Here is a 14,837-nt window from a genome sequence, read left to right on the forward strand (position 1 = left end):
TTTTTCAGAAATAATCAAGGTATGAGATATATGAGATATCTAAGACCTTATTGCAAGATGATAGAATATTATATGGTGAGACTACATAAACTCATAAGTTTTATGGGAATGTATGAAGGTTGAAGACGCCAAGGCGTCACAATCCTCCAACTATTAGGGCACTAACGATATTCGCATATCCATGAAGTTATCATCCTTAGTATGCACCGTTGCTAAGACTCGTCGTATCGAAGCATCACGTGATGATCGGGTGTGATAGATTCTACGTGTGCATACAACGGGTGCAAGCCAGATTTGCACATGCGAATACCAAGGTTAAAACTTTATGAGCCTAGCATGTACAGACATGGTCTCAGAAAGTCATCATGATACAATGGATAAAATTATGAGTGAAATTGTTCATCGTATTACAAATTTACTAATAGTGAAATCTGAAACACTTGTCATATGATGATCAACTTCAAAGTAAGAACCTCAAGGTTATTGGTATTTGACCAACAAACCTAGAAGTTATTGATGTTGAAATGTTTTTCTGAATAATGAGGAAAGCTAAAAGAGAAACGGCAAAAGATATTTTGGCAAAAAGAAAAGAAAAGACTAGACAAGTCTAGCTCAGGTGTATATAAATGATATACATGTTATGGTTGTATTCCTAGTTAAGTCACACAATGAAATTCTTGGGTATTAATACCATATTGGTTGGTATGAAGTGTCATACAAAACAACGCAATACAAGAATACAATGGCCTAAGTGACTGACAAGGAATATGATAGGAATGCACGTCTGGAACAAAATAAAGTGTTATTATGTTCGTCGTTGGTATTCTATCTACCCCTTAGAATTTATAATAAAGAACTTAATAATTGTTATTTTGCTCCGGTCAAATGAAAACAATGAGTTGTTCAAATTATGACATTACTCCATGTATGATGGATAAGTTATTATAAATCTTAATGGTGAAACACACATACATAACACCGACGCTAAAAATGCCATAAGGCAAATGATTTGAATTCCACTTATTTGTGGAACCGCAATTTAGGTCATGTTAGAAAGGATCGCATGAAGGAACTCCATGCAAATGGATTTTTGGAGTCATTCGATTTGTTGAATCGTTTGGCACTTGCAAAATCTTTTCTAAAAGGTAATGATCGAAATACCGTTCATAGGCCGAAGAGTTGAACGGGCAACTAACTTAGTGAAAACATACATAATGATATATGTGGTTCATCGGGCATAGTTGTGTGCGGAAGATTCTTCTACTTCATGAAAACTTTCAAACAATGAATTGAGTATATATGTGGATATATTCAATAAGGAAAAGTTTGAAACATTTGAATAGGATTCAAATAAATTTCAGCATGAAGTGGAAATCATCGTAATAGAAATCAAATATCTATGATTGGATCATGGTGGAAATATTTGAATTACAAGTTTTAGCGAACATCTAAGAGAGTTATGAAATTGTTCTACAACTTACGTTTCTTGGAGTATCATAGTGATGATGAAGTATCCAAGAGATATATCCAAACTTTGTTGGATCAATGATGAGATAAAATATTGATGCCATTATATTTTTGTGGATTATGCTTTAGTGACTACCGCTTTTACACTCGAATAGAGCATCATCATGATCCGTTGAAATGACACCATACAAGTTATGGCATGGGTATAAACCCTAATAGTCAACCAAAATCGGATGAATGTCTTTGTTGGTTATCCCGGAGATTTAATTGGGAATTCTTCCCACGAGACAAAGACAAAAGTGTTTGTCAATGTTTCTTATTTCCGAGAAATTGTTTCGAGTGAAGTATTTGAGTGGGAGGACAATATAATTTGATAAGGTTTATGAACCCGAGCATAATGATCGAGTAGCGCAGCATCGGAATTGGTTTCGGAAGCGGCCACGACGATCATGGCTCTCATGACTACAAAGTGTTTTAGCCATGGAGATCGAAGTACATATTGAACCTTGTAGGTATGGTTTACTTTGTGATCAAATAAATGATTTGTGGACAAAGGATTGATTTTGATCAATGATAAACCAACTACAAAACAAAGAAGTTATGATGGGCCCTGACTCCATTAAAATGGCCATGCGCCATGAAATCCAAGATAGATGAATACTTTATGAAAGTAAATGGATCTATGAAATTGATAGACTTGGATGAAATATCCTTGAAGAAAGCTTGACTTATCGAAAAATTGTTTACGACAAAGTTCAAAGAGTTGAATACGATAAGATTAGATCTTCCGTAGCAATGCTTATAGTCTATGTGGATTATTCTAGTAATCACTACATATTTCTTTTATGAGATATGCTAGTAGGATGGCAAAATACACTACTTAACAGAAGTATGTATACAAGATACAACCAAGAGTTTTGCTGGTCCGTGGAATACTAGATAGGTATACAAGCTTCAATTGGATGAAGTAAGTATCACGGAGTTGGAATCTTCACCAGATGAAATAGTCAAAGAGTTTTTGATTTCATCGAGACGATGAAGAAGCTTGCATTTGCAAGAAATTAAGTGGGAGCGCTAAGACACATTTATAATACTTTATGTAGGTGACATATAGTTGGTTATAAATGATGTAATTATATACTTGATTAAAAAGGTTTTATTGAGAATTAACTTCAATGAAAGGATATGGATCGAAACAAATTTAGTGTCAAGATCTATGAAGATAGATTGAAACACATAAATAAGTTTAAGTCAAAGTACATATGATGGATATTGAAGAAGTTCAATATAGAAATATTAAGAAAATGTTCTTGTCATGTGAAGGTTTAACAAGACTTGAGTGTATCTGACACTCAATGAGTAAAAACACATGAGTGATTATAGATCACGAATAATATGTACACAATCAGATATCATGTGCTATAAAGTGTTATGAGCATATACCAGAATGATTCATATGATAATCATTGGACGACAGTAAGAATATCCTTGAGTACTTTAGAAGAACTAAGGATATATATATATATTTTTGTATGAAGAAATGACAAACAAATCGCTGTAAGGTGTTACACCGATATTGGTTTTGTCACATATAAAATATAATTTCAATCTCAAATTAGACTAAGTGTTGTTTAAAAGGTAGCACAATGAGCTAGAAGTTGTCTATGCTAGATTTAGAAGAGTTCTAAATATTGTGACGGATTCTACAAAAGAAGGCAGAGTATGTCATTATTTTGACAATGACAAAGGATGTTAAGTCAAGAGGTTCTTTGAGAACTTGGTGTAGTTCCGACAGAGTCAAAACTTTGAAGCTATATTGTGTGTGACAATATTAGTGACATATTTCAGACAACGGAATTAAGGTTCCACCAGAAGATCAAACATATTTAAATGCCAACTCATTTGGAAATGAGTGATGCGTTGAGACGCAAATGAATTACAAAATACATACGTTTCTGAGCGTGTCAGATCCGATGACTAAAAACCTCTCCCGTGAGCAATACATGATAAAGCACCAGAAGGCCAAGGTGTTATATCTTTACAAATGTAAAATAGATTATTGACTCTAGTGCAAGTGGGAGACTCGAAGGAGATATGCCCTAGAGGCAATAATAAAGTGGTTATTATTTATATCTTTATGTTTATGATAAATGTTTATATATCATGCTATAATTGTATTAACCGAAACATTAGTACATGTGTGATATGTAGACAAACAAGAAGTCCCTAGTATGCCTCTTAAACTAGCTTGTTGATTAATGGATGATTAGTTTCATAATCATGAACATTGGATGTTATTAATAACAAGGTTATATCATTATATGAATGATGTAATGGACACACCCAATTAAGCGTAGCATAAGATCTCGTCATTAAGTTATTTGCTATAAGCTTTCGATACATAATTACCTAGTCCTTATGACCATGAGATCATGTAAATCACTTATACCGAAAAGGTACTTTGATTACACCAAACACCACCTGCGTAAATGGGTGGCTATAAAGGTGGGATTAAGTATCCGGAAAGTATGAGTTGAGGCATATGGATCAACAAGTGGGATTTGTCCATCCCGATGACGGATAGATATACTCGGGCCCTCTCGGTGGAATGTCGTCTAATGTCTTGCAAGCATATGAATGAGTTCATAAGAGACCACATACCACGGTACGAGTAAAGAGTACTTGTCAGGAGACGAGGTTGAACAAGGTATAGAGTGATACCGAAGATCAAACCTCGGACAAGTAAAATATCGCGTGACAAAGGGAATTGGTATTGTATGTGAATGGTTCATTCGATCACTAAAGTCATCGTTGAATATGTGGGAGCCATTATGGATCTCCGGATCCCGCTATTGGTTATTGGTCGGAGTGAGTACTCAACCATGTCCGCATAGTTCACGAACCGTAGGGTGACACACTTAAAGTTGGATGTTGAAATGGTAGAACTTGAATATGGAATGGAGTTCGAACATTTGTTCGAGTCCCGGATGAGATCCCGGACATCACGAGGAGTTCCGGAATGGTCCGGAGAATAAGATTCATATATAGGAAGTCATATTCCAAGTTTGGAAATGATCCGGTGCATTTATGGCAGGTTCTAGAAGGTTCTAGAAAAGTCCGGATGAAACGCACTATGGAAAGTGGAGTCCCGGAAGGACTCCACAAGCTTGACCAGCCAAACCCTAAAGGAGGAGTCCCGGGTGGGCTCCACCTAGAGGTGGCCGGCCACCCCACCACAAGGAAAGGTGGGAGTCCCACCTTGAGTGGGACTCCTCCTTGAGTAGGTTTCCCACATATGGGAGGTTTTAGTGTTGGGGTCTTATTCGAAGACTTGGACTAGAACTCTTGGGGCTTCCACCTATATAATGAGGAGGAGAGGGAGGGGGGCAGCCACTCTTTGGCTCAGCCTTGGCCGCACCCCTTAGAGGGCCGGCGCCCAACCCCCTCTCTCCCCAAACCCTAGCTTCTTCTCCTCCTCCACTTCTCCCGCATATGCTTAGCGAAGCTCCGCCGGAGATCTCCACCGCCACCGCCACCACGCCGTCGTGCTGCCGGATTCAAGTAGGAGCTACTACTTCCGCTGCCCGCTGGAACGGGGAGGTGGACGTCGTCTTCATCAACAACCGAACGTGTGACCGAGTACGGAGGTGCTGCCCGTTCGTGGCGCCGGAACCGATCGTGATCAAGATCTTCTACGCGCTTTTGCAAGCGGCAAGTGAACGTCTACCGCAGCAACAAGAGCCTCATCTTGTAGGCTTTGGAATCTCTTCAAGGGTGAGACTCGATACCCCCTCGTTGCTACCGTCTTCTAGATTGCATCTTGGCTTGGATTGCGTGTTCGCGGTAGGAAATTTTTTGTTTTCTATGCAACGTTATCCTACAGGAACTACTCACGGAGCATGATGGAGGCGGTGGCGTCGATGGAGATGACTTCCGGGGGCACTTCCCCGTCCCGGCAGGGTGCCGGAACAGAGACTTCTGTCCCCTGAAACGGAGTTTCGCGATGGCGGCGGCGCCCCTGGAGTCTTTCTGGAGTTTCGTCAAAAGGTACTGCGTTTTTAGGTTGAAAGGGCTTAAATAGGCGAAGAGGCGGCGCAGGAGGGGCGACAGGGTGGCCCCACAGTAGGCCGGCGCGGCCAAGGTGTGGCCCGCGCGGCCCACATGTGTGGTGGCCCCTGGCTCTCCTCCGACTCCCCTTCGGTGTTCTGGGTGCTTCCGGGAAAAATAGGATGTTTGGTCTTCGTTTCGTCGAATTCCGAGAATATTGCCCGAACAGCCTTTCTGGAACCAAAAACAGCAGAAAACAGGAATTGGCACTGTGGCATCTTGTTAATAGGTTAGTTCCGGAAAACGCATAAAATCATCATAAAGTGCAAGCAAAATATGTAAGTATTGTCATGAAACAAGCATGGAACATCAGAAATTATGGATACGTTGGAGACGTATCAAGGCCACGTGAAGGTTGTTGGTGAAGGAGTGTAGTGCGGCGCAATACCAGGGATTCAGGTGCCAACGTGGAACCTGCACAACACAATCAAAATACTTTGCCCCAACTTAACAGTGAGGTTGTCAATCTCACCGGCTTGCTGAAAACAAAGGATTAAACGTATGGTGTGGAGAATGATGTTTGCTTGCAGAAAACAAAAGAGAACAATGATTGCAGTAGGTTGTATTTCAGATGTAAAAGAATGGACCGGGGTCCACAGTTCACTAGTGGTGTCTCTCCAATAAGATAAATAACATGTTGGGTGAAAAAATTACAGTTGGGCAATTGACAAATAGAGAGGGCATAACAATGCACATACATATCATGATGACTACTATGAGATTTACTTAGGGCATCACTACAAAGAACATAGACCGCCATCCAGCATGCATCTATGCCTAAAAGGTCCACCTTCGGGTTAGTATCCGCACCCCTTCCAGTATTAAGTTGCAAACAACAGACAATTGCATTAAGTACTGTAATACAAATATCCTTAGACAAAGCATTGATGTTTTATCCCTAGTGGCAACAACACATCCACAACCTTAGAACTTTCTTTCACTGTCCCAGATTCAATGGAGGCATGAACCCACTATCTAGCATAAATACCCCCTCTTGGAGTTACAAGTATCAACTTGGCCGAGCCTCTACTAGCAACGGAGAGCATGCAAGATCATAAACAACACATATATGATAGATCAATAATCAACTTGACATAGTATTCCATATTCATCGGATCCCAACAAACACAACATGTAGCATTACAAATAGATTATCTTGATCATGATAGGCAGCTCACAAGATCTAAACATGATGGCATAATAGGAGAAGACAACCATCTAGCTACTGCTATGGACCCATAATCCAAGGATGAACTACTCACGCATCAGTCCGGAGGCGGGCATGGTGATGTAGAGCCCTCCGGTGATGATTCCCCTCTCCGGCAGGGTGCTGGAGGTGATCTTCAGAACCCCCCGAGATGGGGTTGACGACGGCGGCGTCTCTGGAACTTTTCTCGTATTTTGGCTCTTGGTACTAGGGTTTTCCGATACGAAGAATATATATGCGAAGAGGCAGCGTCGGGGGAGCCAGGGGGTGGGCTCCCCACAGCTCGGCGCGCCTGGAGGTGGGGCCGCGCCGTCCTATGGGGTGGCCACCTGCTGGCCTTCTCCGACTCTTCTTCGATATTCTGGAACACTCCGTGGAAAATAGGGCCGTGGGCTTTTGTTTCGTCCAATTCCGAGAATATTTTCTGTGTAGGATTTCTGAAACCAAAAACAGCAGAAAACAGGAACTGGCGCTTCGGCATCTTGTTAATAGGTTAGTCCCAAAAAATGCATAAAAATGATATAAAGTGTATATAAAACATGTAAGTATTGTCATAAAACTAGCATGAAACATAAGAAATTATAGATGCGTTGGAGATGTATCATGAGACTGTGGGAGGCGGGCGGCAGGAAGAGCGGCGTGACTGTCACTGCGGCGGCCAGGGCTGGGTGAGGGAAGAGAGAGCCGGCCGGACAGCGGGATATGCAGTCAAGTCGAGGTCGAGGGCGGGCCTGCGGGCGTGCGGTGCCGGTCGGTCGGGGGCAGGGCCTTGTCGGCTGGTCGGTGCAAATCGCGACCTGGGAGAAGTTCAAGAATTCTGGGTGGGCCACCCCCCCCCCGCTGGCCCATGTGTAGAACAAGTACAATATTAATTTCATGATGCATATGGTTGGTTGATTTTTATTTCAGATGGATTAATGTAGGACTGTTAGGTTCAAACTTAGTGATGGACATGTACCTTGGTCTTTTGTTTTTCACATGGTCTGTAATTAACGTCTGATCTAATATACTGACACATTGTTAGTAAAGGGGAGACGTATGGACAGAAAAGCTAGATGCTTTGTACATTGACATTAAAATGATATTTTCTCTTTTACTCTTCCTAACGCTAGAGAATATAATGAGATGGCGATAATCATGTTCTGCAACGGCATGTGGCCGTGTGAGCTTGAAGAATCATTGTACCATTTGCATTGTTTGTAACAGAGTGCATAACTCTGCCTTTAGCGCATTATTCTTGCAAATTTTCTGATCTAATTATTTTTTTGTAAAAAACATTTATATCAGAGGAGAGAAATAGTGTGTTTTTAGTTGAATCAATCAATCAATCAATATTATTCCATGTGCCACCACGAGTAAAAGGAACCACACTAATGAATTTCCGAAGTCGGAGAAGAAAGTGATTCACAAAACCTCTTGCCGGTTGGGGACGAAGAAAAGGTGAATCGTAGGAGTAGGATGGCTGTCAGATTGAGAAAGCAGAATGAAGAAGGTGATGTTTTCAGTGATGTTGATGAGTGAATGACAGTTAAAAAAGTACGGAGGGAGGGCGTTTTGCTACCTCATGGGGAAATGTCAGGATTTGTAAAAGACATAGTAGCACTAGTGGAAAAAGACCCTTTAGTCTCGGGTCGTAAGGGGCTTTAGTTCCGGTTGTGCAACCGGGACTAAAGGGTCGTGACTAAAGACCCCCCCCCCCCTAGTCCCGGTTGGGGACTAAAGGTCCATCCACGTGGTTCCGCGCATCGGGCGAAAATATCTCCAGATTTTGTAATTTTTTTATTTTAATTTTTTGGACTCCATTTTTCTTCTATTTTTTTTGGAATTTCTATTATTACCGTTATTTGCATAGTTTAGTCTATATCTCTAACTACACTTATCTCTACTCAAATTACTTACTCGTGGTCACACTTCCCGCTCGGTCACCCATCCTCCCACACTAGCACGCTTAACTTCCGAGTTCCATTCCGTCCCGCATTCAAGTGCTTCGCGCGCATGTATGTGATACTAGTATCATATGAATCATATTAACATGTTGGTCGATGTCACATTTATTTATTGTTTGAATTTCAAATAATTCTTTTAATAAACAAAAGTAATGATGTAATAATGAACTTTAATAAATAAATAAACATTGACTTTTTAATTTGTATTATTTTAATTATTTTAATTGTTTTGCCAAACCTAAAACCTAAAAATTTGAAAATCTAAAAATTGGGTAAAAGTAATAGTAATCATTATGCAGGATGCAATTATTAATTTTATTTTTAAAAAAAATAAAAATATAAAATCCGTAATTTATAGCATAAACTAAAATCTTCCTGCTTTCATATTTTCATTTGGAATTTTGAGAATCTAAAAATTGGCTAACCGGGTAAACCCTGGTGAATTCGGATGTAACTTTTTAGAAGGATTTTTTTGATATATTATACGTTTTTTTTTCGACGTCGTATGCAAATGTTTATGCGGTTTTACCATTTTTCAAAACTTTCAAAAAAAGTGAAAATTCAATTTTGTTAATTTTTCATAATAGTAGGTTGCGTAACATACAAGAATCTCAGAAAAATTTATTTTTTGAATTTTCTATCATTTTTTTTCTATTTTACAGAGTTAAAAAGGCGATCCACGAGGGGGGGGGGGTGAAGGGTGCATGGGGAGTAAAAACCAGAAAAATAACCTTTAGTCCCGGTTGGTGTTACGAACCGAGACTAAAGAATACCAAGACTAAGGTAAAGAGGCATGCGCCGGTCACAGCCCACCATAGCCCTTTAGTCCCGGTTGGTGTTACCAACCGAGACTAAAGGGTACCCTTTAGTCCCGGGCTGGAGCATTAGTCTCGGTTCACCAGCAGAACCGGGACTAAAGACCCCATTAGTCCCGGGTCAAAATATTTGGGGACTAATGGGTTGGGATGGAAGCCCTTTTTTCTACTAGTGTAGAGGATAGATCGGTGGAAACGGAGGTGTGAGCTGCTTATATTTTTGCGTAGCTAACATGACAAAAGAGGAAGATACGGAGATGGGTCTTGCAAAAATGTTTAGATAGCCACAATTGTGAGACATGCCTCCCTACTTCCTTGATGTTGTCTCTGTAATATGACAAACGGTGTGTCATACAACCTGTTTCCTTGATGTATTTATTGTTACACTGACATCTAGAAGTGGCTACACCTTCATCATAATTTCCATCATATATGGTAGGAGGTGATATAGGAAAACGCTATAGGGGACGCTTACTGACTATCATGGGCATACCTTTCGGGTACCATTATTATCATACCCGGTTCGGCCTAATATAGAGAAGGCCCAAGAAGGCAACCCGAAGAAGTAGTCGACTAGGACTCTTGTAAAACCCTAGGCTGGTTGCATATATAAAGCCAGTCAGGACACCCATATAGGGGGAGGAGAACATATAGACAACATAGTTCCACCTATGGTGGCCCCTGTGAACATACTTGTGGTCATATACTACATTGCTAGCAGCACGTAGGGATCCTCCACCGAGGGGATCCGAAGCTAGGTATATCGTGTGCCTAATCTCGCTCCCGAAATCTCTATCGTCGTTCTTTCCCGAAACCCAAGTCTACAATCTGTAGGCATTGGCGAGGTGATCCCTCATCACTGATAGCGCACGAATCCAATATATGTTTCCTTAATTTATTTATTGTTACATTTACATCTAAAAGTGGCTTCACCTTCATCACAATTTCCATCATAAGGCGGTGATATGGACCGCTTGAAGCAATTCATTCAACCTATAGAATGTGCGCATATTATAGCAAAACTGAATGAAATTGGAGTGAAATGAATATATAGGTTGGGCAAGTGAGGAACAAAAGAAAAGAAGAAAAATCACATTTTATCTCGGCAAAGCTGATATATGCTCGTGTTTTATTTATTAGAACACATCAATCATTTGACGAGAGTTGCACAATTTTTTCCGTAGCGAAGCACGGGCATTCACCTAGTGTCAGGTAATCTCCAAACATAAGTATACAATGTCCAATGTGGCTTCATAGGGTAAGGCATTACTTCGTTTAATACCAAACGTCGCGAATCAAAAATCCCACCGAATGCTTCAAGACGATGTTATCATCGCATAATCCCTTTTGAACGCGGCTCTAAGTTCACAAGCAAAGATGAGGAAATCATCTTTAATTTTATGCTAGAGGTTTCTTAAGATATTAAAAATTAATATAGGGCATAACTTTGATTAAATTTATTACAAAATTATCTATATCTACAATACCTAATGTATACCGTATTAAAATATACACAATGATGAGTTTGACATTAGTAGGAAAAAACCTATAGAGGCACGATTAATGGCAGCGGTCTCTGCTCTTTTTAGCAGCGGCCGAAAAAGCGCACACGACTAGTTAGCCGGTAATGGCAGCGTGTTGCCCGAACTGGCACCGACTAATAAGTGGGACCACCTTTCCAGATGACAAGAAAATACCAGAAGCGGGAGAACCCAGCAACACGTGAATTGTACGTTGTTAGTGGCAGCGTGCACAATATTGGCACGCGACTGATATCTGTTACCGTACCTAACAAAGGCATTACAGTCTACTTTTTGTGAGTGCGCACGATGCATGAATGGATGCACTGTATAAGACGATAAGCATAGTGTAAACGCACCAACTTTGATGCTATATAGTGCGCACGAGCCGACGGGTTGTGTTGGGCTCACCCTAGGTAGAAAATCCGTGTCGCATAATATAATAATTGTAGGTTCACCAGAGTAAAAATCTGATCGGGCGATAACAATACTTATTGTGCATTGTTTTATTTTTGGAGGCATCGCTTGCCGGAACTTCTTTTGTAATCCGATTGTTTTTTGTTGGTAACTAGTGTTGCTAATGCGAGGGAATTGATACCATGTCATGTTTATTTTTCCTTTTTGACCGTGTGCATCCTTGATGTCTACTGGCATTTCGTTGGTGCAGAAGCAAGGTGTTTAATTAATGTATTCGTGATATTAATGGAATATCTTTATAAAAAAATATGGACAGTATAGTAAAAACTAGGGAATAAAGGTTGATCTTGTAGACCGTGTCAATGTCCAAAACGACATCTTTTGTGATATGATGCTACTACATTTTGCTAGGTTATAGTCGTGCCTACTTAAGATGGATTGTCCATGCATGTTTGAAAAAAGGATCCCGTGGAATTAACAGATGGTTTGGTTTGATGTATATATACTGCAATGAAGAACGACTGTGATGATAGCGTCGTGGAGAAAGTCAATTTAATGTCTAAAATCAAACAAACTAGGTTTGGTCTAGAAGTGTTTCTTTTTTTTTTGCAAAACATAGTACAGACTCAGACGCTCACAAATACGTATATAAAGTCATCCCTATGAGCGCACACATGCATATACCTTACCTTTATAAGCGCATCCGAGAGACTGAGTCCAAGAAACCGATTCTGTTGGTCTTGAGGTTAAAAAGTCGCCACAAACGCCTCACTGTCAGCCGGAACATTGCCAACCACTGAAGAATATTTCACCTTTATGAGACATCAAAGTGTCAAACCCGAGGCTTGAACTCTGATGATCTGGGGGTGCCACTGCCCTCAGAACGTCCAACCACAATCTATGGGTTATTGGGTCTTATCTTACCAAATCGTATGCTTGGGAATGGTACGAATTAATTATATCCCATGTATGCAGACGTTTCACTTCACGATCAATCTATTGTCTACTGAAAATATATGATATAAAATAGATCGATGTTGTCGGTTATACATGGCCATCTTTTTGTCTGGGCCTAACAAAGCCCGATGCAAAAAAAACCTAGCCTAGGACTAGCCCAGCCCAACCCGACCATCCGGCCAAAATTTTAGGCCCAAGCCTAGTCCATCAGAGGAAAAGCCCGCTAGGCCTCGGGCTGAGGTCAGGCCTCTTTCCTATTTTGCACATTTCTGAGGCGTAGGCTCGGCTTGGCCATTAGTCCTAAAACTCAGGCCCATGCCTGAATTCTCAGGCCGGGCCAGGCTTCCCATGCCCAAGTATATCACTAGTGGTTCCTCTTTCTAAGTTGTACCAATAGGTCTTCATAATTTTAAGTAAACAAACGCACCCGGTTTTCCTAATTGTGTGCCTTTCTATTGTGAATTGCAATCGTTATATCTACATAACGGAACATAAATAGACTACATCCGTCATATTTTTATTATCCATTATGTTTTGTACTAAGGCATAATACTTAAGATATAGAGATGTGCTATATTCTAGAAAAAATATAAGATAATGAATCTAATGGATCATTTTTTATATAAAGGGAGATTTGTTAAACTCAAAAGTTAGCACCAGGCTGATACAATTTAAATAAGCTCACGCCCGGTCACTGCATATCTAGAATGCACACAGAGCAAGAACCAAATTTTTTTTTATAATGACGTATAACATTTGAATCTTATCTATTTTTTATTAATGTATCATAACCATTAGATTTATATAACTATAATTGTTGTATGTTAAAATTTGAATCTTTTGTGCACGCTAACACATTATTTTGATATGTTGATATTTATATATAAAAGGATTGTACATATACATTTGTTGGTTCCGCAATATGACTAAATATCATATTATGTAGAGTATATATTATTTATATAAAATATTTTGGTAAAATAATTATACATATATATTCTAACTTGTGAATTGTACCTTTCTAACTCTGACTTTAAAAATATGTATAAACTAAGTACTGAGGAGAAAGGAAACAGTTTTATTAATGTTCGTTTTTTTTTGCTACTATTTGTTAGCACAATAGTTGCATGCAAACTAAAGGTTAATCAGGGTTACACCTTGTGTATATAGAAGAAAGATGTGTATAAGATAAAATAAAATAACACTTTTACTACATTCAAGATGATGCCCTTGCCACTTGCAAGTGTCAGCCATGCTAGTTCGAAAAACAATGCTTTAAAAAGTTTCTCAAACAGTCATCACGTGTTTCGTTTAGCTACGTTCCACTTTAACATTGATGACAACTTGATAAGAGAAATGAACGTACAAGAAAACAATGCCACATCAACCATGACTAGACAAGCTAGGATAGAGCGGCTACCGATCTCTCACTGCTCCCCACGCATAGGCCAACTTGCGTTTCCTTCCAAAATTTGTTCCAACAAATGAACTAAATGTACTCCAGTTCCCCGTCAGTGTCATATAACACAACAAAACAGTTAGTCATTGTTCCCAGCTATCAGCCTCTCTTACTTTTCTCTGGGTATATATACAAGCAATTGTGGTACGTCTAGCTTACATCCACCAGTCCAGTGCATAAGGAAACTGAACCAACGGAACAGATCTAGCTAGACTAACATGGCGTCCAAGTCCAAGTGTAGTCTCCTCCTCTTGGCCACCGTCCTGGCCTCTGTTCTTGCCGCCGCCGCCGCTGATTCCTGCTTCACAGGAACGGGTATTCCGAGAAGTCTGCTGCAAAAGTGCCGTAACTATGTGGAAGAACAAACCTGTGGCGTCATAGTCAGCCATCCTGGGTTTCTTCCTGGAATTAGACTTGAGCCGTACTTCCTGAAGGAGCGGTGCTGCTGGGAGCTTGCGAACATTTCACAGAACTGCCGATGCGAGGCGTTGCGCTACTTCATGGGAACGACGCCAATTCCTGATGCAGTCAGCTTGAAGGACCATCCCGGATGCCCAAAGGATGCGCAGATAAACTTTGTCAAGATACTCGTCACGCCAGGGCAGTGCAACTTGGCGACCATCAATAACATTCGGTACTGCCTTAATATGGACAAGTCTCAATACTAGAGAGACAAATATCTCTCTCATGAATAAGCATGCATTATCCATATATTGATGTGTGGCATGCATTATCCATTGATGTGTGGCATGCATATATACATACATGCATTCCAGGGAAGCATGTGTGGTATGATTGAGAATAAAAAAGGATCATTTTGTGGTTCTTAAATTGCAACAAAATCTTGTGTACATATGTGTGATGGTCTTGTAGCCTTATTTTATTTTCATATGTTTCAACATTATGCAGTCATATGCAGGTGCCAGTGCCAAATAGGTGTGT

General features: G+C 40.1%; 1 protein-coding gene across 1 annotated transcript; it reads left to right on the forward strand.

Annotated features, from left to right (window-relative positions):
- The first annotated feature begins 14,070 nt into the window (after window positions 1–14,070).
- Window positions 14,071–14,563, forward strand: LOC124694552 (alpha-amylase/trypsin inhibitor CMa-like). Its single transcript, XM_047227526.1, has one exon. It carries the CDS (start codon window positions 14,114–14,116, stop codon window positions 14,561–14,563), a length of 450 nt encoding a protein of 149 aa, XP_047083482.1. The 5' UTR covers window positions 14,071–14,113.
- The last annotated feature ends 274 nt before the right edge of the window (window positions 14,564–14,837 follow it).

The sequence above is a fragment of the Lolium rigidum genome, chromosome 3 (genome assembly GCF_022539505.1).
Source record: "Lolium rigidum isolate FL_2022 chromosome 3, APGP_CSIRO_Lrig_0.1, whole genome shotgun sequence".
NCBI lineage: Eukaryota > Viridiplantae > Streptophyta > Magnoliopsida > Poales > Poaceae > Lolium > Lolium rigidum.